The 25,984-nt window shown below is 41.4% G+C and overlaps 1 protein-coding gene across 1 annotated transcript; it reads left to right on the top strand.

Moving 5' to 3' along the window:
- The first annotated feature begins 12,300 nt into the window (after positions 1 to 12,300).
- LOC308403226 (protein SPMIP1) lies at positions 12,301 to 21,376 on the top strand. The gene is made up of 5 exons (XM_080892496.1): positions 12,301 to 12,408; positions 12,901 to 13,088; positions 13,475 to 13,652; positions 18,976 to 19,078; positions 19,940 to 21,376. Exons 2-5 carry the CDS (start codon positions 12,904 to 12,906, stop codon positions 20,056 to 20,058), a joined length of 585 nt encoding a protein of 194 aa, XP_080748622.1. The 5' UTR covers positions 12,301 to 12,408; positions 12,901 to 12,903; the 3' UTR covers positions 20,059 to 21,376.
- Positions 21,377 to 25,984: the final 4,608 nt, after the last annotated feature.

Genomic DNA, 25,984 nt, shown 5'->3' with positions numbered 1-25,984 from the left:
ATTGACGCGAGACAAAATACTTTACAGGCTTTACACACTTCACAACTTTATTAGTGCAAAAAAACCCATCAATATATTTTCAATTAAACAAGCAGTTATTTTTTATGTGCATTAAAGCTGTATAAAATTTTAACAGCGCAAATGCAAATTCCTTGCTGACGTTTTAACCAAAAATAATTTCCAGTGGAAATTGGCCGACATATCCTGAGCATAACCATGTATAATATCCACAAAACTTAAAAAGAGGTTATACACACACGCCAAACCGTAATATTATGTTGAAGCACAGTACCTATCACTCCGCAAGGCTCCTGAAATGGTAGCCGTAATGCTCCGACTGTCATGGTCCTGGGCCATGTGGGCCCAGTATTCTTAGTTTCTTATATTTTTGTATTTCGTTCCTTATTTAGGCCATGTTTCCTAAGTTGTCCTGTTGTGTTGTTCCTTATTTGACTTCCCCTTGTGACTTTTATCCCCTGTGTGCCCCTCTATGTATCTGTGAGCCCTCATCTCCCCTCCTTGTTTCATTCCATGTTTCCCCAGCCCACTATGCCCGCGCTCTCTCTCTCCTCCTGTTTGCACCTGTGTACTTCCTGTTTTACTTTGACAGTCTCCCGTCAGTGTTGTTTACTCCTGCCATGTCTTATTATGTTTATCTGTGTCAGCTGTGTTCCCATGTGTGGCCACTTCCCCTGATCATCCCTCTTGTGTATTTAGTCTCTGTGTTTCATGTAGTCTGTGTCGCGTCGTCTGTGTTACCACCCCCTGTGTTCCGTATCTCCAGCCATAGCTGTTCCTTAGTTTATGTCCAGTTTAGGTTTCTGTTTGAACTATTACTCTTATGCTGCCCTCACTGTTTTGTTCCTTTCATCAGCCAGAATAAAAGGCTCGCTTTTGTTTAACTCCACTCCTGCATCCTCGCTTGTGTTCGCTCCTGGGTCCACCACACACATTTCCGCACGGTCTGCCTCCGCAGACCGTGACACCGACAATGAATCAAGCCATGCGGCTTTGTAGCTTATCAAAGTCGTATTAAAACTAGTGCTGTCAGCGTTAATCTTGTTAAAATGACATTAAAGCCATAACCGCGTTAACCCGGATGCCCAGTGTGTGGCCAGGTTTTTTGGCTGCTTAGATGTTCTACCAAAAATTGTGCTTTGGTGTGTATCTGACAGACAAAAACCAAACCAGTTCCACACCACTGAAGTTGGCACCATTTTTACAAACCAATTCGGGTTTATCTGTTTCAATCAACGATCCGCTTTCGCCCTTCTAATTCTCTGTCGCCGCCATGCTTTTTCCACCATGTGTGTATGAAAACAAAGGCACTGCGCACTCGTTTTACCCATATTCTATCGCGATATTTCATTTTCTTATCATTGCCTAACATTATACCGGTGTTACCGTGAACGGTATGATATGGCCCAGCCCTAATACCTTCTATCATCTGCACATTATTGTTAAAACAGCATTAAATTAAAATGATGCAGAAAAATAAGTGCATTTGTTACTTTTAGGGTGGACTCTTGTAATTCTTTATTGTCAGGCTGCCTTAACAGCTCACTGAAGAGCCTTCAGTTGATCAAAAACATGTAAGTGAGAGTACTAAAGAAAAGATATATCATATTTTTTCTCATATTAGCTCATTTTCATTGGCTCCTTATTAAACCCACAATTGAATTTAAAAATCTCTTTCTCACAATCAGATCCCATCATATCTTAGAGAACTGATAGTAATAGTGTGATAGTATAGTATAGTAATAATATTAACATAATCGCTGCATAATCGCTACCAGACTGCAGGCTTACTTGTGGTTCCTAGAGAATTGAAAAGTAGGATGGGAGGCAGATCCTGTGGAACCAGCACCGAGTCTGGATTTGGAAGATAGACACCATTTTTACTTTTAAGATCAGGCTTAAAACTTCCTTTTTGATAAAACTTGTATTTAAGGCTGAACCAGGTGACCCTGAACCAACTTTTAGCGATGCTGAAATAGACTCAGCAAGCTGGGGGACTTCCCGTGATGTAATCAACACTTTTCTCCACTCCCTTCTTTTCACTTCCCATGTGTTTATATGCCTCTGTTTGAGGTGTCTTCCTGTTTATAAACAAGGTTCTGTCTTCCCACTACCACCAAGTGCTTGCTCATAGTGGATTACGAGATTGTTTTAGTTTTTCTCAAATATTGAAAGATCTTTATTTATTGTATTAAGCACCTGAAGACGACTGTTGTGAAGTGGCGCTGCATATGAAATTAAATGAAGTGAAATTAAAAAAGAGGAAATAGTTACAGTTTCCAACACCTGGTTTGCAGTTCAGTGAGGGCCACCTGATGATTTGCTACCAGGTTTTGCTTATATTATTCTCTAACGCTTCGCCTCTGAGCTGTCTTTTCCACATTTGTCCTGATGATTATTTAAAAATTTGGGAGTTGTGTGAGTTGGATTACATTTATAGCACTCTTGTCCGTGAGGAGCCACAGATGCATTTGGCTTCAGAAATCCTTGTCTCTGAACGGTTTAGTGTGCTCAAACCATAATGCCTGCACAGGAAAAAGGCGTCTCAAGGGTCATGTTATCTTACAGGCCACACTTGCTGTTTTTAATTCTTAAAAAAATTGAAATTAATCATTTGGAGTCATTTGTTTTCTTGTAATTATAGTGGTGTCCAGCTGTTTCCTCTTTATTGTCTGCAGCTGAGTGAGACTTTTTTTTTAGATTGCAGCTTTAAGAAACAAATAACCCAACAGTCACATCCAAGCCATGGACCAATTAGCCAGATGTGAAAGTAGGTGACTGACCTCTGTTTTTTCATTCTTGACGCAGGTCTTTTGACTGAGAACAGTCCAGAGGAAAGCACCATAAATGCTTTAGAGGAGAGACTTTCTGAAAATGTGGCTCTTATTGCCATTTATGGCAGGCAGGATTTTTGTTTATAAGTGCAGAACAACATTTAATAAATGCTAATATTTATAAATGGAACCTATTATGGTTTTCAGTATTTTTATATTGTCATGTTGGACGTTCGTATTATGCACAAAGTTTCACATACTAAGATCATCACGCACACAAGTAAATATGGTAATTACAAATTCACTTCAGACCAGTCCAGCTCTATCTTAGAAAGAGCAAAGAGCTCTTTTCTACTCTTTGTTCTTGATGATGTCACAGAGGCCATCTTCTCAGGACATTTTTGCTGTGAGGCAACAGTGATAACCACTACCCCACCTTGCTGCCCCTGCAGAAGAGTCCAATGATAAAAAAAAAATATCGAGATTGAAATGAGCATAAAAAGCATTAAAAGCATAAAAAAGCATTGCAATGTTACTATAACTGGATATAAGTAAATAGTGCATTGATTTTTTTGTAAATCCAAACTCAGTCATTCAGCTCAAAAGTTTATTGCGAACAGCTCTCACAAAACCTTTACTTATGTAGGGTTATGAATAAGTTTGAGTGCATCTTGTTGCCGTGTTTTGTTTTTTTAATGTGGTTGCTGTTGTTAGTATGAGACAACAGAAAAGCCACACAAATATTGTTTTATTACCTACTAAAAATAAGCCTCATGAGCAATGCATGCTTGGCTAGTGAACTTGAACAAAGCTGTATAAACCTTAAAACCTTAGCTGACTTCACATAGGAAATAAAGTCAGGGTTGTGTGGGATGTGAGTAAAGATTAAGCTCTGATGTCATGTTGTTCTTTTTCAGCATTTTGGTCATCCGAACTTTTTTGAGCATTTTCCCTTTTGTGAGTATAAGATTTTGCTCCCCATGCCCAATGGAGGGTTAATATGACTTCTTAAAATGACTTCTTTTAGTGTTACCTTTGCCCCCAGGGCTAGGGGGTTGGGGTCATTCTGTGTGGAGTTTGTATGACTTTAGTTGTAGGAAATGCTAAAAATACAGTCTCCTCCCAGATTCAAAATTAGCTTTGGATGTGGGGCAGATAAAATCCATAGAACAAAACATGCTATTAATGTGCAAATGTGGCTCATAGACTAAAGAGCTTTGAATATTCAGAATCACTTATCTTTAATACATGATGTTCTTCCATCTCGTATAGTCAAGGATTGTTTTAATGTAATTGGACCCTGTCTATTGTCTATATTGAACCTCTCCTTGCTTTCTGGTTATGTACCTTCAGTTCTTAAACATGCTTTTATTCAACCCGTTTTAAAGAAAAATAACCTGGATCATAGTGATTTTGCCAACTATAGACCGATTTCCAAGCTTCCTTTCTTGGCTAAAATCCTTGAGAAGGTGGTTCTACTTCAACTGCAGACCTACCTGGACGAGAATAATATAAATGATAAATTCCAATCAGCCTTTAAACAACATCATAGCACTGAATCAGCGCTGCTTCGTGTTTTTAATGATCTTTTACTTATGGCTGATAATGGTCGTCCTTCTGTTTTAGTTCTATTGGATCTTTCATCTGCATTTGATATGGTTGACCATAACATCCTAGTCGCAAGATTAGAGCACTCTGTTGGCATAAAGGGCACTGCCTTGGACTGGTTCAAATCTTACCTCTCCAATCGGCTTTCTTCGGTACATCTGGCCTCATCTTCCTCTTCCCCTGTACCTGTTTGCTGTGGTGTCCCCCAGGGTTCTGTGTTAGGCCCGACCCTTTTCTCACTGTATATGCTTCCTTTAAGCGCTATCTTTGAGAAATACCACATTGCTTTTCACTATTATGCGGATGACATCCAGATTTATTTTGAGTTACATGATGATCTCGCTTTATCTTTAAATAACTTTCGTGAGTGCATGAGTGAGGTCAAGAAATGGCTGTTGGCAAATACTCTTATTCTCAATGAAAAAAAGACTGAAATCATGATTTTTGGCAGTAATGCCCTTCGCGCCAAACTTCAAGATTCCTTTGGCTTTCTTACTAGTTCTTTCTCTGATACTGTCAGGAATCTGGGTGTCTTGTTTGACAGCTCCTTTAAACTTGATAAACAGGTGTCTGCTGTTGTCAGATCTAGTTTTTATCAGCTTCGTCTCATCTCCAGGGCCAGACACTATATCCCGTATAATGACTTAGAAAAGCTCATTCATGCTTTTGTAACGTCAAGACTAGATTACTGTAACTCACTCTATTCTGGTCTCCATGTTACCCTTCTACATAGATTACAGACAGTTCAGAATGCTGCGGCACGTATTCTAACTAAAACCAAGAAGTTTGACCATATTACTCCGGTTCTTGCTGAGCTGCATTGGCTGCCTATCAAATACCGTATTCAATTTAAAATTTTGCTGCTTACTTTTAAAATTATCAATAATACTGCACCAACCTATCTTAAGGAACTTTTAAACCCTTATGTCCCTGCCAGGGCTTTAAGGTCATCCTCGCAGTTATTGTTAGTTCAGCCCAGATCTCGGTTGAAATCTAGAGGCGATCGATCGTTTGCCTTTGCTGCACCTGAGTTATGGAACAGCCTCCCGATTGGCATTCGGGAGTCTGATTCTATTTTTTCTTTTAAAGCACGCCTTAAAACTTATCTTTTTGAACTTGCCTTTTCTACCCGTTAAATGCTGACTGTTAACTGCGACCTATTGCATTAACTTTTTACTATTCCTTCATTTTTGGTGTTCTCTATCATGCGGCACTGGGTCTGCTATAATCTATGTGCTGCAGTCCATTTTATTAGTGGCTTTCTCCTGTGAACATTGTCTGCTGTTCTTATTATATTTGATATTAATGCTCTTAACTGTATTATTTTATTGTTTTTTTGTAAAGCACTTTGGTATGCCTAGGCTTTTAATGTGCTCTATAAATAAAGGTTGTTGTTGTTGTTGTTAATAGTAAAACTATAGTTGATACTTGTGTTTATGATGTGGTGGCTGCATATTTTGTACTATGTACACATGTACTGTTTTTGCATGTCTCAAAGATGACCCAAATTTCAAGTAGTCTGCGTAATGAAGGAAAATGCTCCCATTTCCCAATGGAGACAGGTGTTGTAACATAAAAGAGGTCTTCATAGAAGACTTTTTGGCTGTAGCTCAGGTGGCAGAGCAGGTCAGCCACTAATCAGAAGGTCGGTGGTTCGATCCCAGGCTGCCTCCTGGCTGCATGCCAAATATCCTTGGGCAAGATACTAACCCCGTGTTTGCCTACTGGTGGTGGTCAGAGGGCCCGGTGGCGCCAGTGTCCGGCAGCCTCGCCTCTGTCAGTGCACCCCAGGGCAGCTGTGGCTACAACGTGGCTTGCCATCGCCAGTGTGTGAATGTGTGTGTGAATGGGTGAATGACTGAATGTAGTGTGAAGCGCTTTGGGGTCCTTAGGGACTAGAAAAGCGCTATACAAATGCAGGCCATTTACTTTTTTTACATTAATGAGCATTTAAAAATGTCCATATATGTGCTTGGGTATTGTTGATAAATGCTAAAGCCTTCTCAGATGTCCCATTTAGTTCTTTTGTGTTGGTCTGTTCCGGTTTTAAGCACCACTGTAAGCGACAGGAAACCACCATTAAATGACTCACTAGCGATTATGCGCTGTCAGTTCACTTAATCAAACATGCAGGCTGTTCACATTCACTCCATATTTATTATGTGGCAACGAGTACATAATAAACACAAAGTGTGTACGAATGTTTGTGTGTGCGTGCATCTGTGTGTGTCTCAGTGTATTTTCCTGATTCACCCGGCAACAAGCTGAGTCACCACTACACCAGCCTTACTACCAATCTTGTTCCCATGGCTACCAGCATGCCACAATGGTATGTGCTCATGTTTGAAAGTAAGTAAGTAAGTGTGTGTGTGTGTGTGTGTGTGTGTGTGTGTGTGTGTGTGTGTGTGTGTGTGTGTGTGTGTGTGTGTGTGTGTGTGTGTGTGTGTGCCTAATCACTGACTACCATATACCAAACACAAATGTGGTTTACATGGAGACCAAAACATCTGCTCAGAATAATGTAACAACAATAAAGCAGCAATTGTTCTATTTTTAAACCAGAGAGAAGGTTCACTTAGAAATTTGATCAAACATCTGCAAACACTGAACATCATTGTGCCTTTTTTAAAAATAAAGTTAGACTTTTCAGAGGTAGCACATGAGTTACACAGAACAAAAAAAATAGTTGTGGAGAAAGAGATCAGATTCTGTACTCAAGTAAAATAATCAGAGAAACAAGGAAAAACATTCAAAAATGAATTTTAGGTTGAAGTATAAATGTGTTGCATTATATTTTAAGGCGTTTTTTAAACCAGTTATTCATATCAAATGATTTTTTTGCTGTTTTAATTGTACGAATGAATACATCAACACATAAGGTGGAATACTACGACATACTAAACCACTATTGTTGAACTGACAGTTTTTCTAATGAGCTAAAAAAATATCCTTTAGGAGGATAACCAGCAGCAGATTTACTCTAATTATAACCACTTGAAGTGATGCTGCAGGAAACATTTGTTTGTTCTCCACTGCAATGCCTGAAACATATTTTTACATAAACTCATTTGATGTGTGTATTTTATATCTATAGTCTAAACCGATTAATCGACAGGGTTCAATGTTTCCTTTGTCAAATGTCATGTAAGAAAATTATTGTTAAATTTAATCTACAGGGTGGCCCATTTATATGGATACACCGTAATAACATGGGAATGGCTGGTGTTATTAAAGTCCTGTTTGTGGCACATTAGCATATGTGAGGGGGCAAACTCCTCAAGATGTGTGGTGACCATGGTGGCCATTTAGAAGTCGGCCATCTTGGATACAACTTTTGTTTTTTCAATAGGAAGAGGGCCATGTGACACATCAAACTTATTGGTAATTTCACAAGAAAAACAATGGTGTGCTTGGTTACAACCACAAACTGCTGGCTGTTCATCTCTGGTTGCATCTTTAAGTTAGTTTGTGTTTGTCTCCACCTTGTGGTCAATTTATTTTACTGCAAACCAGTTCACTCTTCAACAGAAAAATGTTCTGACAATAAAACAATAAAATGGGTGAGTTAGAGTTTCAAGAGTTTGTCTTTTTTTTTTTAGTATTACCTGATGATGACATCAGTTGCTGTCTCTATAGACTGTATAGAGTAATGCCATGAGACTGAACATGGAGAAGAAATCACTCAGTTGTTGGTGAAGAAATAGCACCAGGAAATTATTTCCCAGGTGGCTCATTCTAACTTGATGGCTGGTTAAATGAGATATGATAAAACTCAGGATAGAATAATGACCTGGGCTGTGTCGTATTGTGCTAATATGTCCCGAATTACAACTAGTTAATAAGCTGTCAATTCCAAAAGATCCTTTACCTTAAATAGAGGTCTCACCAAAGTGTGCAAAAAAAGATGTTTTGTGATGGTTTGCTGTGCAACGGAATGTGCTAAAGCAATGCCTTTACACGACATCTCTGCAAAGGTAGTGACCCAAGTATGAACTGCTGAATATTAGACAAAGCATATAAAATGTATGACTTGTAGGTTCATACACAATGATGAATGCAGTGGCTCAACTTTATGTTGTTTGCAGTGCAGGAGTTGTTGGTGGGCTCCATGGGAAAAGAAACACTTGTTTAGGAAAACTGGTAGGGAGGGCGGGGGGGGGGGGGGGGGGGGGGGGGGGGGGGGGGAATTAAATTCAGTATGTTCTGGCTCTGAGAGTTATCAAGGTAGTTTACACTGCATAATTTGCTCCAGGGCAAGAAACAGCAACATTACAATACCAAGCTTAGAAAACTTGCAAGGGGAGATAGTTATATTGCTTTCATCTTTAGCTCTAAATTGCTCACCAAGTGGGACACACCTTCTGTGGTGTCACAGCGAATGAAACAAAAATCATAAACAGTGAGGCTGGGGGAGTGAGACTCATCTGTATGTGTCAGTGCAATCAACATGCTACCAGTTCTTGCAGAAAATTAAAAAAAGAACTGAAAGCTAGTCTGAAAATGCAAGATGGGTTGTTATGATATTCTTATCTAGCCTCATTGTTCTTGTGGTTAAGAAGATTTGGTCTGTACAGTTCTGTATGGATTTTGTCAAGTGAATGGCTCAGGATTCAGATTAATCCCCAGGTTTTTCAGAGCCCAAAGGGACATCCAGACAGGAGCTGATTTGCTCATCATCCATCACTTTGTCCCTTTGGCGGTTGGTTGCTAGAGTTGATTGAAGACTGCAGTTGCCTAGGTAACCCTGTAATATATTAACATATCTATCATATGTCAGTCAGTTGTATCCTTTGTTTTCATTGGTAGTCGCTCAGTCACTTGCCTCAAAGTTAAACTTGGGATATGCCTACTTTCTATCACCAACCTTTTCTTCACCCATCATTGGTCGACTTTCTGTGGTCTGTGGTGATGTGATCACCTCATCTCTGCACACTTCCTGTGTGAACTCCCTTTAGGAAAAAAAAACTTACGAGCTCATGACACTTAAATTTAGGTTTCCATTTAGGGCTACAACCACCTTCAATTGCTTCATGAACCAAGTGCCTCCAAACTCCATATGCAGCCACCTATTTGGATGATGTCATCATTCATAGCAACAGCCTGGAGGAGTGGGGATGAAGTCTTTGAAGCAACATGGGCTCAAGGCCAAAGTACAGAAAGGTGCAGTTAGAAAGAAATACAAATGGAAATCTGGATTAAATCAGTAACATACTAATGTTTACGGTAATAAAAGGTGGCAGCAGTAATTTCACAGCATAAGTGTACTGTCTTTTTCTAATTTGCTCCTATTTATAAATCACAGACTACCAAACAGCCAACTTTGAAGAAATGAAAAGACTGACCCAACAAACATGCTCTGATAAATCAAATGTACACCTTAAAATGAAACGCATCTCTGCTGTGATGATCCACACAAAATAGATAAAACTCAGGTCTGAGAGCTCTTCTTCTGAGAAACGTTTCAGGGGACCATGAGAAGATTCATCTAAATAAATACAGAAAATCACAAATTCGGCTGATAGATGAAGTACTGGTATGCTGAATGAAAATTACCACTTCCACCTTCGGCAGGCATTAAGCAACATTTTTTAAATACCCAACTAAAAGTTTCGTGTGTTTTCAGCCTCACTTGGAGAAAAGATCTCTTTCCATTCTGGGGAGGAGGGAGTCTCTAAAGAACTGGTGGGAAGAGGAGAAACAATGGGAGTTGCCAGTTTATAAAAAAAAAAAAAAAACCTTCAACGACCTGATCCACATTCTTGGTCAGACTTGGTCTTGAGGAACCTAGCTGAGGCCATCAGGAGTCAGCATGTATCATCTGCTGAGATTCAAGAGCACCCATCAACCACAAATTCCCAGACCCATCAAGGAGGCTGCACAGGATCACAGAAAGAAGCTTCAGAAAACCCTGAACACATTACAGTAGGATCTGAAATCCTCTCAAATAAGTTAAAGAAAATTGTGCTAAAAGAGCACAACACATTAAGGCCCAGCAGGCAGCGAAGGAGATAAATAAACAGTTTTAAAAGCTTCTTTGGTTTCTAGAAGGCTAGGCTTGAGTGAGGGAAAATGATTTAAAAGTACAAAGATTTGGGATCTGAGCAGAGAGACGCTCAGATTTGCTCTAGTGCTTGTTAACAGCCTAACTGGCCCACAGGAAGAAGTTTTTTGTGAGTCTGGAGATGTGGGACCTGATTGACCTGGCAGGTCCTGGCAGGTCAATCAGGCAGGTCAATCAGCAAGCGGGTCAAATAGGTAGTGGGTGGGGTGTAAGGGGTCACCTGGGATGGCCCTGGCTTTTCTGACACAGGAGGATCTGATGATGGCCTCCAGGGTTGGCAGAGGTGGATCCATGGGTCCAGGTGGGATCAGCAGACATGTGGGTGCCCAGAAACCTGGACTTGTAATGTGTTTATTTTACACATCATCATCATCATTCAGTGTGTGAATGGGTGAATGACTGGTTGTGTAAAGCGCCTTGGGGTCCTTAGGGACTAGTAAAGCGCTATACAAATACAGGCCATTTACTTCTGAGTCGAAAATTTCAAAAAACAAAAAAATCTGTTAACCATCCAGTAAATATACTCACTGACTGTACTTTTAACTTCTCCATCTAGTGGTTGATGAGATTTACTGCAAACGTTATCAAGTTGCAGAAACAGGTTCAATATTCAATTTTATTTTCCAGTTAAGAACTGACTCACCAGTTTAGAGTTTCCAGCTGAACAGTGTGTTTCTGGAAAGGGGTGGGGGTGGGGGTGTACCTCTCAGAATGGGAAGAACATGGAAATTCTTCACGGAAAGAAGCTGATGCTGCAAAAAGTACCCCAGCCTGACTCCTGTGAGACCACACTGAGCCACTGTGCTGCCTTCTTTTACAACTCTGTTTCCAAAAACCTGGTAGAGATTTAATTTAGATTACCACCAAGATTCAGCAAAGCAACTGCTTTCTAACACTACTGCTGTTTGACCAATCAAAGTTTAAAAAAACCCTGTGAGTGATTTTTTTAATATATTTGATGTGTCAAGTTATCAAATCATTGCAATATTACAGATTTTTTAAACCAGGGTTGTCATCATTGCTGACTGTATAAAGTAAAGATGCTTTTTAGCTTTACTTCAACTCAATTCTAGGATGCAAATTTCAGAGTTCATATTTGATGCATTCAAGAGAATATGGGGCTGAAACATGAGTGGAGGACTGCATGACAGCAGACACTTTATAAGTTTCTACATTATGGTTCTCTTCCTTTCCAAGATTTTTCTAGATTTCCTAACAGCCATGAATAAATGAGTTTGTTGGATTTCATTTTAAATGGCACAAAATGAAACACTCCTCAGTTATCAGAATCAACTCCTCATTCTAGTTTTGGAGAGCCTTTACTAATATTTTGCTGTGGCAAGGACAAAACTCTCTTTTGACAGGAGGAAACCTTTGGAAGAACCAGGCTGACGGAGGTGCATCCATCTATTGCGCCCTGTTGGGGGAAGGTGATTGCTGATAATAAAATGCATTTAATTAGCATCACATGGTATCTGGCACTTCCCCTCCTGATTATTTTTTAATATGACTAATATACTAAAGTCATTGTACAGAAATAATTTTAGTAAAATTATATTGGATTGATTGTGGAATGATTTATTCTTTTTTTTTTCTGTTGTCTTTCTTTATTCTTGCCTATTTCCAACAACAAAAAGCTTTTAACAGAAAAACTCAATTGCCAAAACACATGTGTGAGACTTATTTTGAAAGGCAGGGCCTCCCATTTGCTCAACATTTGCCAAAAATTTAGCTTGTGACTAAAGAAAAATTATCAGTCAGAAACTTGTGAGGAATTTTATTAGTTGATATTAGTGCCCACAGTGGTATCTATTTGCAAACACACAGGTATGTAGGAGTTGAAAAACAGGGAGTGTCGTGTTTCCTGGCGTTCCCCAGCGTTATCTGATCCACAGCTCATTTCCACAGTGAGAAACTGATCCTGCACAGCTCGGCATTGAACAAAAGGTAAACTATATTATATCTAACAATTATCTTTTGCCATTTGTTTATACTATAAAAATATAATCTGCCGTTTTATAACTCTGGTAGGATATGTTGTTGTGACTTTTTCATTGACTGTTCTTATGGCCAGTTTGTGATGGCTGTTGTGTTGTTTCTGTGGAGCTGCTGTTTAAATAAAAGGGACTCAGAGCTTCAGAGCTAGCTCCAGCTTAAGAAGGATCAAAAAATGGACACAAGATAATTAAATTAAAATGCACAATTATTTGTAAGTATGAAAAGTTGTCCAGACAGTGACATTTGTGATTTATTTGCATCTTACAGATGTTTGGTATTGTGATTCTGCTCTTTAAAACTCAAAATTAGGGCATAAACATTATCTGAGATGGCTTCTTCTAGTTCTATGTGTTAACTATTAATCTTTCAGAAAAACAATGTCGAAAGCAACTTGTGCGTCTGTGTTAGCTGTTCTCACACTAAATTTGGCTTTCCGGGCAGGAAATGCGCGACCTGCTGACGACTCAGAGCCAGAACTCTTACAGGGAGCAGATCAAGAAGGAGATGTTGACCCGTTTAACCTGGAGGAGCCGCTATGCCAAACTCTACCCATCCTGCTACAATCCCTGGAACAACAGCAAAGAGCCCACACAGCTGCCACAGCTGCCAAAGATACCTGCTGACCCTCAGTGAGCCCCTTCATTTATTTTAAAGTGGAAGAGTGAAGATTTAAAACCTTAGTTGTCTTGAGTATCCACATGTGCTCAGCTATCATTTGTTTTCATGGTCTGGGTAAAAGCAGATTTATCTGATGTTACTGAGACCCACATAATTAGACTAAACCTACTGGGGGTAGCTAGGCATGAATGTGACACTAATATTAACCAACATTGTAGATGATTGCTGTGCAGCACTTTGGTCAGCGTCTGTTGGCCTTAAATGTGGGACATAAATAAACGTGACTTGATTTAATATTAACCAAGAGTCCAAACCTCAGAAACATGACAGATTCCAGCGACCATGACATTACACACGCATGAAAATAAACATTAACTTTCTGTTTATCTTCCATCAGGGCTGTTGTGCCTCTTGTTGCCAGGACTACTGAGAAGCAGAGCGACCTTCTTCCTCGTCGCCCTTCTCCTCCTCCTGTGTGCTCTGTGGGAGGTGAACAGCAGCTCAGTGTGCCTCCTCTAATGAGGCCGGTTTCGCCCCACACCAGAGAGGCTCTGTATCAGGACTCCTCTCACCATGTAAGAATCACTTTGACAGTCAAACTCTCTTTCATAAAATTAACATTTAAACATTTAAATATAAATATCATCACTTTTGCTTTCAGCGGAAAGCTCCTGAAGCTTTTGAAGTGTCGGAATATGGAAAGCTAACAACATCCCTCTTACCAGTAGGCTAAGTTATTTTTAGCCAATTACAAGTTGAATCTGGTAGTTGGGGTTATTAGCTAAGATACCGTCATTAAGAAGCGGCACAACTAATGTGCCTATGCAAGCTGATTTGCGATGTGCACCGCTGGCGCGGCCATTTATTTTTTGATGCACCTTCTCAGATTAATTCACTGCGTGTCGTGCCCAGGGCTGGACTGGGACAAAAAAACAGCCCGGGCTTGACTAAAGACCGGCCCACCAGGTATTAAAGCCATTAAGCCTTTGAATGAAAACAAACGTTGTTGTGACAGTGATGTACAGTCTTGTTGGTATATGTATGATTTCCATACATTTTATGTCAGATAAAAACTTTGGTTGTAAGCTTCAGATAATTATTTAATAGCAGCCCGACATTTTAAAAGAGAATAAGAAAGTATTTCTTTGTGCCCCCCTCTCCCTGTTAATGCCCTACCTGGCCCCCCTGGCAAAACTTTGCGAGATCCGCCCCTGCACAGTTACCAGCTGTCAGCTACATAAAAAAGGATCCTGGTGTTATTTGTCTCTCAGAAACAGTTCATAACTTCCCTTCAACTCACTCATGTAACCTAAAAGGTAAACCTGTTTCTCCATCACCTGTTCAGCTCTGATGATTCAGTAAGGACATCTCCTGGTTTCATCTTCATGTTTCCCTCTCACCAGATATACAAACCGACATCATGACCAGCAGCTTTTACAGCTGTGGCTCCAGCAAACATCAACTGATACTAGAAATTAATATTAAATACATTCTAACAACAGCTGATAAAGCTTAAACGTGCTGCTGTTTAGCGCGACAACCGGCAGTTTCCTCTTTCTGGCGCAAAGTGGGTGATAAACAAACAAGAGAGAAAAGCCGATCAGCTGCTCATTGATCAGTTTCATGATTAAAGTAGCAACAGGAGAGGGAGGGGGAGATAATGAGAGAAGAAGAGGCAGCTGTGCAGCATAACGACAGAATAAATCCACCTTTGTGTCTTTGTGTCTTTTTCCATCCTAGACAAACTAGCCCTTCTCAGCTCAACACGAAACGCGCAATAATTTCTCTGAATGCGGGACGATTCCGTTTGTACGGGACGGTTGGCAACTCCACTAACTAACCTTATGAATAAAATAAAGTTCACTATCAGTAACATCATAGCACCCACCCAGCTGTATAGAAACTGTCATGCTAGCTCACGCAGTATGAGTTATTGTAACTGACTGTAAAAAGTCAGCACAACGAAAATAAACTCCACCTAAACTTGGTTTATATCTGACCCAGATAGATTGCAGGTCATAACTTCTTACCTGAAGTTCAGTTCACACTCGGACCATCGGCTGCCTCGGGTCTCTCCTCTTCGGGTCTCCCCTCTCCCTCATCCACCTGCTGGCCTCCACTTGTTAATTTTACTGAATCTGTGGAAGCTCCGCCAAAGCCACCACCAAACAACTGAGTTATTTTTACACAGCGGCCAGCATCTGGCCAATCCACCACCTTTCATTGTTTATACCGTTACAAAAAAAATCATCGGCCCACCGAGCAAATGCCTGGTATGCCCGATGGCCAGTCCAGCTATGGTCGTGCCATCAGTTAACCCTTTGCGTGCCAACTGTGGCACACGTGCCTAGGGTTGCCGACCTCTGTGCTAGAGGGTGTGGGGAGCCACAGCCCCGTCCTCCAGGGCATGAAGCAGGTATGGAGGAGATCAAAACTCCAGACATCCAGAGGCCCTCAGAACACAAGAGACCAAGGAAGACCAACAGAGGGGCAGCCGCGCCACTGTCCCAGAAAGAGCTGTGGAGAGCCCCAGATGAGGGGTCACTCAGCAGCCACGGAGCAGAAGCCGGGGGGGTTGCAGTGACGGTAGGCCAGCCAGCTGTGCCAGAGTGACCGAGCCCCAGGCCGAGAGGCTGAGGGCACCCCACCCCCGAAGTGGCCCGAGCGAGCCCCAGGCTCCAGGCCATAAGCAGCCACCAAGGAGTGAGCCGGTGTGTACCCGGACGCCCATCCCCGGACACAAAGAACCACCAACGCACCGATGTCTGAGGCCGTCTGCCACTGGCAGGGGAAGTGGTGGGGGGAGATAGGCCTCCATACCTTGGAGGACCTGAGATGTCCCCAGAGAGGTGGCGTCTGATACCCAACCTGACATATAGACACAGACATGCAGGCACACACAGATACAAACATCCATTCCCACCCTCATGCTCTCATATGCAATTACTCAACACTCACCCAACGTGGAGACAGACATAAAGAGACACTGTACACACGATCATACTCCCCAAGCGTACTCTAAGCTCCAGGTCTAGGTACCCTTGCCCCTGGAGGGCGAAACTGCACCCAGACCCAGGTGGTGTTACCCTTTTCCCTGCGGTGGGGAGAGGCAGACCACCCCGACTCCGTAGCAGCAGGCAGGCCCCACACTCCAGACTGCAGTCGGACGGCCAACTCCACCTAGCCCTCCCGCTCCAGCAGGCCGCAGAGAATGGGGGTGGGAGAAGACTCCAAACCTCCCTCCACCCGCTCATTGTAGTGTTGATGCATGTGTGTTCTAAGGTGCAATTAAAACCCAGGAGGGCATGGAGCTACCTGCCAAGGAGCAGCAGGTAAGCGCATAGTCCCTCCTGATAGCCCTCAATGTCTACGTGTATTTAAAATTGAGAGGTGGGCAACGACGCCAGGGGTGAGGTGTACACCCTGATGGTAATTTGGACTCCGTGATTGTGCCCACCCCCAAGATCCTATATGTATGTGTAATGAGAGTGTGAGTAATGTGAATGTCTAAATTGTGAGATAAAATTGGGGCACAGGCAGCCAGAAGGGGACAGAGGGGGGGATGCCTCCCCTGCACCCTGGTGACACATCTTTACCCCAAGGCCCTGCATGTGTGGGTGATTGTGGTGGAGCGGGAAGAGGGAGGCAGCTGGAGATGGGGAGGGAAGGAAGGGAGGGGCAAGTGACCCATCCCTGGGGCCAGCTTCCCCACTGACCCCAGTAGGCACCCCCACACGTGGGTTTTGATGAAGCTTTTCACCGTAGTCTCCGCGGCTTCTCCAGCGGTTTCTGGAATACCAGAAAATACAAGATTATCACGCATGCCACGAGCTTGTAGATCAATAACTGTCTCTTTTATGTTTTTTATTTTCTCTATTTAGCTGGGTAACATTGTCTGTGAGACATTTCACCGACTCCCTTAGCGTGGCATTTTCAGCAGCGAGCGTTTCCACCTGCTGCTGGCTGAACTCCAGGGATTCTTGCAAGGGCTTAAATTCCCAGTGAGGAATCTCCACCAAGGACAGCCTTGCATCGAAACTGGACTTGCAGTTTGTCGTTTGTCGACTGACTCCAGTATGTCGGCAATATCTTTGCCGGCTGGCGATGTTATGCCGGGGGAATCTGCCGGGCGACATCTTTTCGACGACACTGTCTCCGATTTGGCCGGGGAAGGTGCACTCTGGGCCTTCTTCGTTACCAGATCCTGGAAGCACCGATTGATGTAATCTTGGAGAGCCTCTAAACTCTCCCCGTTGTTCTCCAGGGTGTTGGAGATGATTTAGACAAATGTTGTTAGTTATAAGACAATTGATAAGTGTATTTGGTAATACTGAAGCTTAAAGGAATTTGTTCAATTCTAAATTCTAAACTACCATTCGCTTTAATTTTCCACAAAAATCTCCGGGGTCTGACATCAGTTACAACATGATTCGCTTACCTTGTCCGTCACTTACCTCTCTCTGTTCCACTTACCTCTCTCTGTTGGACTGACTCCATCTTGCTGACAACACATAGAAGATAGCAACTCATAAGTGGTCACAGACCTGTCCCTGTGCTCAAATCAACCATTTCAAAGGCAATCAGACTGCAAGTTCACGATATTTTGGTTGTGCCACAATTTCCAGTTTTCTACAGTGTGACTGTAGCATAACTGAGTGAAGTGAGCTGCAAGTATCTGCTGTGGCAGGAGCCATGATGAATGTCCTCTTTAATCCTTTGAGATACTTGGAAAGATAATTAGTAGGGGTGCAACGATACTCGTATCGATATTGAACCGTTCGATACAGTGCTTTCAGTTTGGTACGCATATGTATCGAACAATACAAACATTTTTATTTATTTTATCAACTTTTCTTCTGACGATGCTGTCTGTGTTGAGCGCTCAGTGGATCTACTCCGCCTAGGCTGCACTGTCGAGTGCAGATCCACTGAGCGCAGTGCAAGCTAACAAGACAGAAGCTAAGCTCGTTGCAACATGGCAACTGCCTCAACGCTACCCGAAATTGAACCTCCCCCACCCTCATTCAGATCTGGTGTTTGGAACTATTTTGGTTTTCATGTGAAGTATGACCCTGATGGTAAGCGCGTCATGGACAAAAGTAAAACAGTATGTCGGATGTGCCACGCAATGCTCAATTACATTGGTGGAAACTAGTGCGTTAGCACAGTTAGCTTGTTAACGTGTTGGCCGTCCAGCCCCACGCACGGGGCGATCTGCGGTAACTTGTTAACGGAGATTTGCCGCGTTATGGCGTTAATGTCATTTTAACGAGATTAACGCTGACAGCACTAGTGGGAACACAACGAATATGACTGCACATTTACGCCGACATCATCCTAGTGCAAAGACAAGTGGAAGCAGACAAAAACAACAAGCACGCTGCTGCAAACTTTACCCGAGTCATTTAGACAGCCGTTAGCACATGATTCTCCTTATGGGGACCTGATATGTTTAATATGCTGCTGAGAATATACCCCAGAAGAAGCGTATAGTATAGCTTTTATTTTGGAAAGAGCCATTTCTCTGTAATAAACTCTCTTTTCCAAAGATGAGTGATTCCTCGATCAGATAGATCTATTTTTTTTATTATTTTGTTGTTTCAGCAACATTAAATTTAAAAACTATACTTTTAGGTTAAAATGTATATTTATAATTTTAATAAATGACAAATTAAAAAAAGCATGAACATTTTTTGTATCGAAAAAATATCGAACCGTGACACCAAAGTATCGAACCGAACCGAACCGTGAATTTTGTGTATCGTTGCACCCCTAATAATTAGCTATAATAAAATAAACCCTGCCATTTTATCATTTTAGTAATTTTATTCAGTATATCCCTATATTCCTACATTTTTGTAAAAGTGATGTTTTATGTAATCTATGTGTCTTTTGCAGGGCAAAGGGAGAACTCTGTACTTGCACAGACGTGGACACATTAAACCTGAGGAGAAGTTTAACTTCCCCCTGCTCTCCTCCTGGGATTATGGCTGGAGGCTTGGTACGATGGAGTCACAATCTGCCCCCTGTGGTGTGGTGACTGTAAAATGATGCATAAACTTTAGAAAGATAAACTTGTTGAATCAAAAATCACCATTAGGTACTAAATGTACTATAACATCGGTAGTAATCCTGTGTTTTAATACCAGGAGATCTTGTAACAGTGACTGATTAAACTATAGTCACTATTTGGAATTTAAATATCTTAAAGGTTACACAATGCAAGCTGTTTTTTTTTCAGTCTGATCACAGTCAGAGGTATGTGCCTCATATCAGGCATGTCCCACCTTTCTCGCAAACATCATATAGATCCAATAGGAGAGGAAAAAAGTAAATTAGAGTATTCAGAGCAGTCTGAAAGCTGAGGTTTTGATGCCGGGAGATTACATGTGCATGTGCTGAACAGATTATTTGAAACTCTGGCCGTGATTAATATGAACATCCACCACTGAAACAGTATATATGTATGATGAAAATAAAGAAAAACACATGGTCCTGCCTGACAATCCTTTCTGCACATTTTTTGCTAGCTTACCTTATCAGCTTCTACTCATACAAAATCATATTTTTCAGATTTTTGTTATTAGGTCAATTTCTTCCAGTTGTAGTAATAGAAATTGTTGAGTTTTTATTAACTAAATATTATTCAGTGCATCACTGGGTCCAGCCTGTGGAGGTCACTGGGCCAGTGTCAGACTTAGTTTAACTGAACAACATTCACACCATGACTGTGATTAACTCAGACAGGTTTTACTGTGAATGTGCTCAGTTCCTGTCTGCCACCACAGATTTGTAGATCTGTAGATGCTTTCCGCTCAAATTTGTAATTCTTCAGATTATTGTAATCTTCCTTTATCCACAGGTGACTACACGCTAGATTACAGAACTCCATCCAGTGCCAGGTCATCCTTGGTGAAGAACACCTTCTATGCAAAGAACGGGGTATTCAGCCGCCCAGCAGCCACCGATACCCTAGGCTGAGGTTCTGTTACCCCATACCAGAGGCTGCTCTTTAATGAGGATAAAGAGCACTTCAAAGGCAATCGTGCCAACAGATGTCCAACTATAACCCTAGGCTAATGTGATTTGGGGATTTCCTGGTATTATAAACTCATTTACTTAAAAAAAAATTGTATTTTTTTTCTGTTTGTTTTAGAAGTTTTCGAAGGTACGTGTTGAACTACTTAGATTATGACTTCCTATCAAACAAAAGACAAAACAAAGCTTTGATACATGAGTACACCTGTAAGTGGTCATATTTATCATGAGATAAAATGTCCTGTCAGGAATATGGTGATAGGAATAAAAAGTGCACATGCAGCCCATCAATCCATCCTGAAATCCAGTACTTCCTGTAATGCTGTCTGTTTACAATGCACATGGCTGTAGGGTTAAGTGTCTAATAACCTGATACCAAGTGTTGGATATTTAATGAGTATCTTGCCTGGAAAGAGTCCGGAAGAAGCAACTGACCTTTATACACCTGAAACCTGAGTACTAGGTGTATTCCAATGAGCCACCAGAGGAAATGTTACACAGCACAGGCTAGTATTGATTCCTAATTAAACATAATTATTTAAAGACTATATTTTCTGCTCATTTCGTGCTCCATAGTTGCTCTTGGACTGTAAAAATAGTGCATGACTCACAGTACAACATAACCCTTCTTTAATTTTTATTGGGGTTTGGTGCAGCTCCTCAGTTTATCATCTGTTTGAAACTAGTTGTCCAGCTCCTTCATCTTAAAGGAAACTTTCCTCTGATTTGCTGCTGCCTATAAACAGAATGTGAGTGGAGCTTAAGATGAACTGACCACATTAGTGGATCCTATCTGTTATGGCTCATGCTGAGCCAAAATTATAAAGAAGACTGCCTGACACCAAGCAGGCATTTAGAGCAGTCTGGCCACAATTAATGTAAGAGCATCTCCAAAAGTTGATTCTGTTCATCTGGACGTAGCGTTTTCAGTGGGAGAAACGTTTTGTCACTCATCCAAGTGACTTCTTTAGTTTCAGCTGACTGCAGGTTTCCCCAATCTTATAAACAGTACATTTGCATAATGACAGAAACTAGCACCACTGAAGGAACAATGGGCTGGGAGGTCAGTTCCTTCATTATAATTATGTAAGAGCATATATGACAGAAGAAAAAAGAATAATAGATCAGTATAATTTCAAGCTAAAGGTCCTTCTCTGAGTGTTTTGTAACTGAGGCGTTTGTGTTTCATAAGGTCAGCTGTTTATTTATGTTAATTAATCACGTACATTGTTTGATCTTACAGTGAATGTTGTAATCCTGCAACTCCTGTCACAAGTGCATTAAATCAATTTCACAAAACCACTTTCACCAGTTGTTTTGTGGAGGAAGTAGACTCTATACAGAATCTACAAAATGCAGTTTTGAAATTATGATTTCACTCATGGAGGGGGTAGGGGCGTAATTTACAGGGGGGTTAGGGGGTTATGACCCCCCCCCCCCCCCCATATTAACACCCAACCAATCTTGCATAAATAGACTGTTGATTTTATTTACTAATTTACTATTACCAGCAAAATAGCTGCATGTTTAATCATCTAGGAGTTTACCCAGATTTACCCCCCCCCCCCCCCCCAATGTTCAACACAAAGTTAAACAAACAAACAAACAAACAAACAAACAAATAATGAAATCGAGGAGGGGGGAAATATTTTTTTCACAGATAAAAGATGGATGGTGTCTAAAAAATCGACCCACTGTGACCTGCTTTCTTACTCATGGCCAGGAGGAGGCGACTTATTGGGCTGCCAAAAGAAGCCTGAGCATTTAGACGTCCATGAGGGAATGATGCTGCGGCTCAGCTGATTTATGATCTCAGTAAACACATTTCTGATGCGTTTATGGTCTCAATTTCTAGTTTTAGGTCTCACTGAATTCACTATCGTTGTTTTGTTTATCATTAGTTGTAATTATGATGCCCACGAGAGCTGGTACTCACGTTTTCATTTTAATTCAATTCAATTCAATTCAATTCAATTTTATTTATATAGCGCCAAATCACAACAAAAGTCGCCTCAAGGCGCTTCATAGATACAGAGAAAAACCCAACAATCATATGACCCCCTATGAACAAGCACTTTGGCGACAGTGGGAAGGAAAAACTCCCTTTTAACAGGAAGAAACCTCCGGCAGAACCAGGCTCAGGGAGGGGCGGCCATCTGCTGCGACCGGTTGGGGTGAGAGAAGGAAGACAGGATAGAAGACATGCTGTGGAAGAGAGACAGAGGTTAATAACAGATATGATTCAATGCAGAGAGGTCTGTTAATACATAGTGAGTGAGAAAGGTGACTGGAAAGGAAAAACTCAATGCATCATGGGAATCCCCCGGCAGCCTACGTCTATTGCAGCATAACTAAGGAAATATTCAGGGTCACCTGGTCCAGCCCTAACTATATGTTTTAGCATAAAGGAAAGATTTAAGCCTAATCTTAAAAGTAGAGATAGTGTCTGTCTCCTGAATCCAAACTGGAAGCTGGTTCCACAGAAAAGGGGCCTGAAAACTGAAGGCTCTCCCTCCCATTCTACTTTTAAATACTCTGGGAACAACAAGTAGGCCTGCAGAGCGAGAGCGAAGTGCTCTAATAGGGTGATATGGTACTACAAGGTCATTAAGATAAGATGATTATTTAAGACCTTGTATGTGAGGAGCAGGATTTTGTCTCCTGAATCCAAACTGGAAGCTGGTTCCACAGAAGAGGGGCCTGAAGTTGGCGACGTACTAAAAGTACAGCATCCCTCAGTTTCACAGAGGGATCCACCTTGAAGCTTGACTAATGCCACAAAAGCTCCATCTTATATGTAGTCAATGGCCAGAGCCTGATGTCACGAGTCATATCACTGTAATTAATATCAAGCAGCTAACCTTGAGAGATAACTTGTCAACAAACACTTACCCAGATTCAATCAGCAACAATTTACTGTTCATCGTTTACTGTCACTTATTATTATACAGTGGGGCAAAAAAGTATTTAGTCAGCCACCGATTGTGCAAGTTGTCATGTTGGAAGACCCAGCCTCGTTCCATCTTCAAAGTTCTCACTGATGGAAGGAGGTTTTGGCTCAAAATCTCACGATACATGGCCCCATTCATTCTGTCCTTAACACGGATCAGTCGTCCTGTCCCCTTGGCAGAAAAACAGCCCCATAGCATGATGTTTCCACCCCCATGCTTCACAGTAGGTATGGTGTTCTTGGGATGCAACTCAGTATTCTTCTTCCTCCAAACACGACGAGTTGAGTTTATACCAAAAAGTTCTACTTTGGTTTCATCTGACCACATGACATTCTCCCAATCCTCTGCTGTATCATCCATGTGCTCTCTGGCAAACTTCAGACGGGCCTGGACATGCACTGGCTTCAGCAGCGGAACACGTCTGGCACTGCGGGATTTGATTCCCTGCCGTTGTAGTGTGTTACTGATGGTGACCTTTGTTACTTTGGTCCCAGCTCTCTGCAGCTCATTCACCAGGTCCCCCCGTGTGGTTCTGGGATCTTTGCTCACCGTTCTCATGATCATTTTGACCCCACGGGATGAGATCTTGCGTGGAGCCCCAGATCGAGGGAGATTATCAGTGGTCTTGTATGTCTTCCATTTTCTGATGATTGCTCCCACAGTTGATTTTTTCACACCAAGCTGCTTGCCTATTGTAGATTCACTCTTCCCAGTCTGGTGCAGGTCTACAATACTTTTCCTGGTGTCCTTCGAAAGCTCTTTGGTCTTGGCCATGGCGGAGTTTGGAGTCTGACTGTTTGAGGCTGTGGACAGGTGTCTTTTATACAGATGATGAGTTCAAACAGGTGCCATTCATACAGGTAACGAGTGGGGGACAGAAAAGCTTCTTACAGAAGACGTTACAGGTCTGTGAGAGCCAGAGATTTTCCTTGTTTGAGGTGATCAAATACTTATTTTCCACCCTGATTTACGAATAAATTCTTTACAAATCCTACCATGTGAATTCATGGATTTTTTTTTCACATTCTGTCTCTCACAGTTGAAGTGTACCTCTGGTGCAAATTACTGACCTCTGTCATCATTTTAAGTGGGGGAACTTGCACAATCGGTGGCTGACTAAATACTTTTTTGCCCCACTGTATAATACTTACCACTATTTTAAAATAAGTTTCCATGTCCCCATCACCAGCCCAGAAAGAGAGAAATTTGAGAGTAATAAACAACCTTATAAGAACGAGTCAGTGGAGCTAATTTTAAAATTGTGTTGTTCAAATTGTTGTTCAAGACAATGACTAGTAGTAAGTACACTGTGGATATTAGCTATTTGTAGAGCCAAAAGGTTTAGCCAAAGTTTTATAATGGTATATAAAAATTGAAATAAGAACCTGGATTTAGTTTTATGGTGTGCATTCAGGTTGCCTACCAGCCCGACCTCAAGCTGAGAACGCCATCATCTACCTGCTCAATCGTGTCTATGCCCATCTGGACCAGTCGGCGAGCACAGTAAGAGTCATGTTTTTTGACTTTTCCAGTGCATTCAATACCATCAGGCCGACCTTCCATAGTGATAAGCTGATAGTGATGCAGGTAGATGCCTCTCTGACAGGAAGACCAAGATATGCGTCTTCAGCATTGTGTGTCTGACAAAAAGGGCCTGTATTTGTATAGCGCTTTACTAGTCCCTAAGGACCCCAAAGTGCTTTACACATCCAGTCATCCACCCATTCACACGGTAATCAGCAACCTCTTTCCCCTCTACACCTCAGACTTAAGCCACCGCACAGAGACCAGCCATCTTCATGTTTTCTGATGATTCTGTGGTGGTTGGATGCATCAGTGACGGTGATGAGACAAAGTACCAGGCTGTGGTTCTCTTTTGTCATGTGGTGCAGCTCAATATGACAAAGACCAAAGAACTGATTGTGGACTTTAGGAGGACCAGGAAACCTGTGACCCCTGTTTCAATCCAGGGGGTCGATACGGACATTGTGGAGGACCTTTAAGTTTACATTGATAATAAACTGGACTGAGTTAAAAAATACCACTGCACCTTAAGGTAGGAGAGGCGGATGTTATCCAAGATAAGGACAATGCTGCACAATACCTCCCACCCACTCCATGACGTGTTGGCCAGTCACAGGAACATGTTCAGTGAGAGACTGAGATTACCCAAACGCACCACTGAACGACACAGTTAATCATTCCTGCTTGTGGCCATCTCCCTGTACAAGTCCTTAATCTAATGCACAGTACACATTGCAATAGTTACATCCTGTGCACATCCTCTACAGTGAGAATAACAAATGACAAGTTTTACAGCTCAGAGTAAAATGTAAATCATACATATTAAATCTCTGTGATGTTCTGGATATGTATAATTTAGTAATTTGTATATATTAGAGCTATTTCTTATATTTTGTATAATTGTAATATATTGTATTATTCAATTTAGTTCAGTGCGTTACTGTTCTTATTGTCTTGAAGCCACTGTAACCATATAATTTCCTTAAGGATTAATAAAGTGTTCTGATTTTGATTCTGATACATTTAACAAAATTCATTCTGTTTTAAGATGTGTCACAGCGGACATGAAAAACATTTGCATTTGAGTGTTTACATTTGACCACAAGAGGGAAGAATTTGCTAGTCATGTAAACCTGTAAAATATCTGATAATAGTAAAACATCATGAAAGTAACATTTAGTAATTTTATGAGTAAAGAAAGTTAAACTTTGAGGGCATGTGAAAGAAGAGCTTAAAATTAAATGTGTTCATAGACTTAAACTTATAATTAAACAAAAGAACTAAAGAAGCTTAAAACACATTATTGTAATATTTCCATATCAGTTAATGTGGAAGCAGTAAACACTGGACCTTTAACAAAACACTACAGACACAGTGAAGTAAAACTGGGGAAT

Source organism: Rhamphochromis sp. 'chilingali' (assembly GCF_963969265.1).
Source record: "Rhamphochromis sp. 'chilingali' genome assembly, chromosome: 9".
In the NCBI taxonomy this organism is placed as follows: Eukaryota; Metazoa; Chordata; class Actinopteri; order Cichliformes; family Cichlidae; genus Rhamphochromis; species Rhamphochromis sp. 'chilingali'.
Note: the sequence above shows the minus strand (reverse complement) of the source record. Positions and strands in the feature narration are given on the sequence as shown.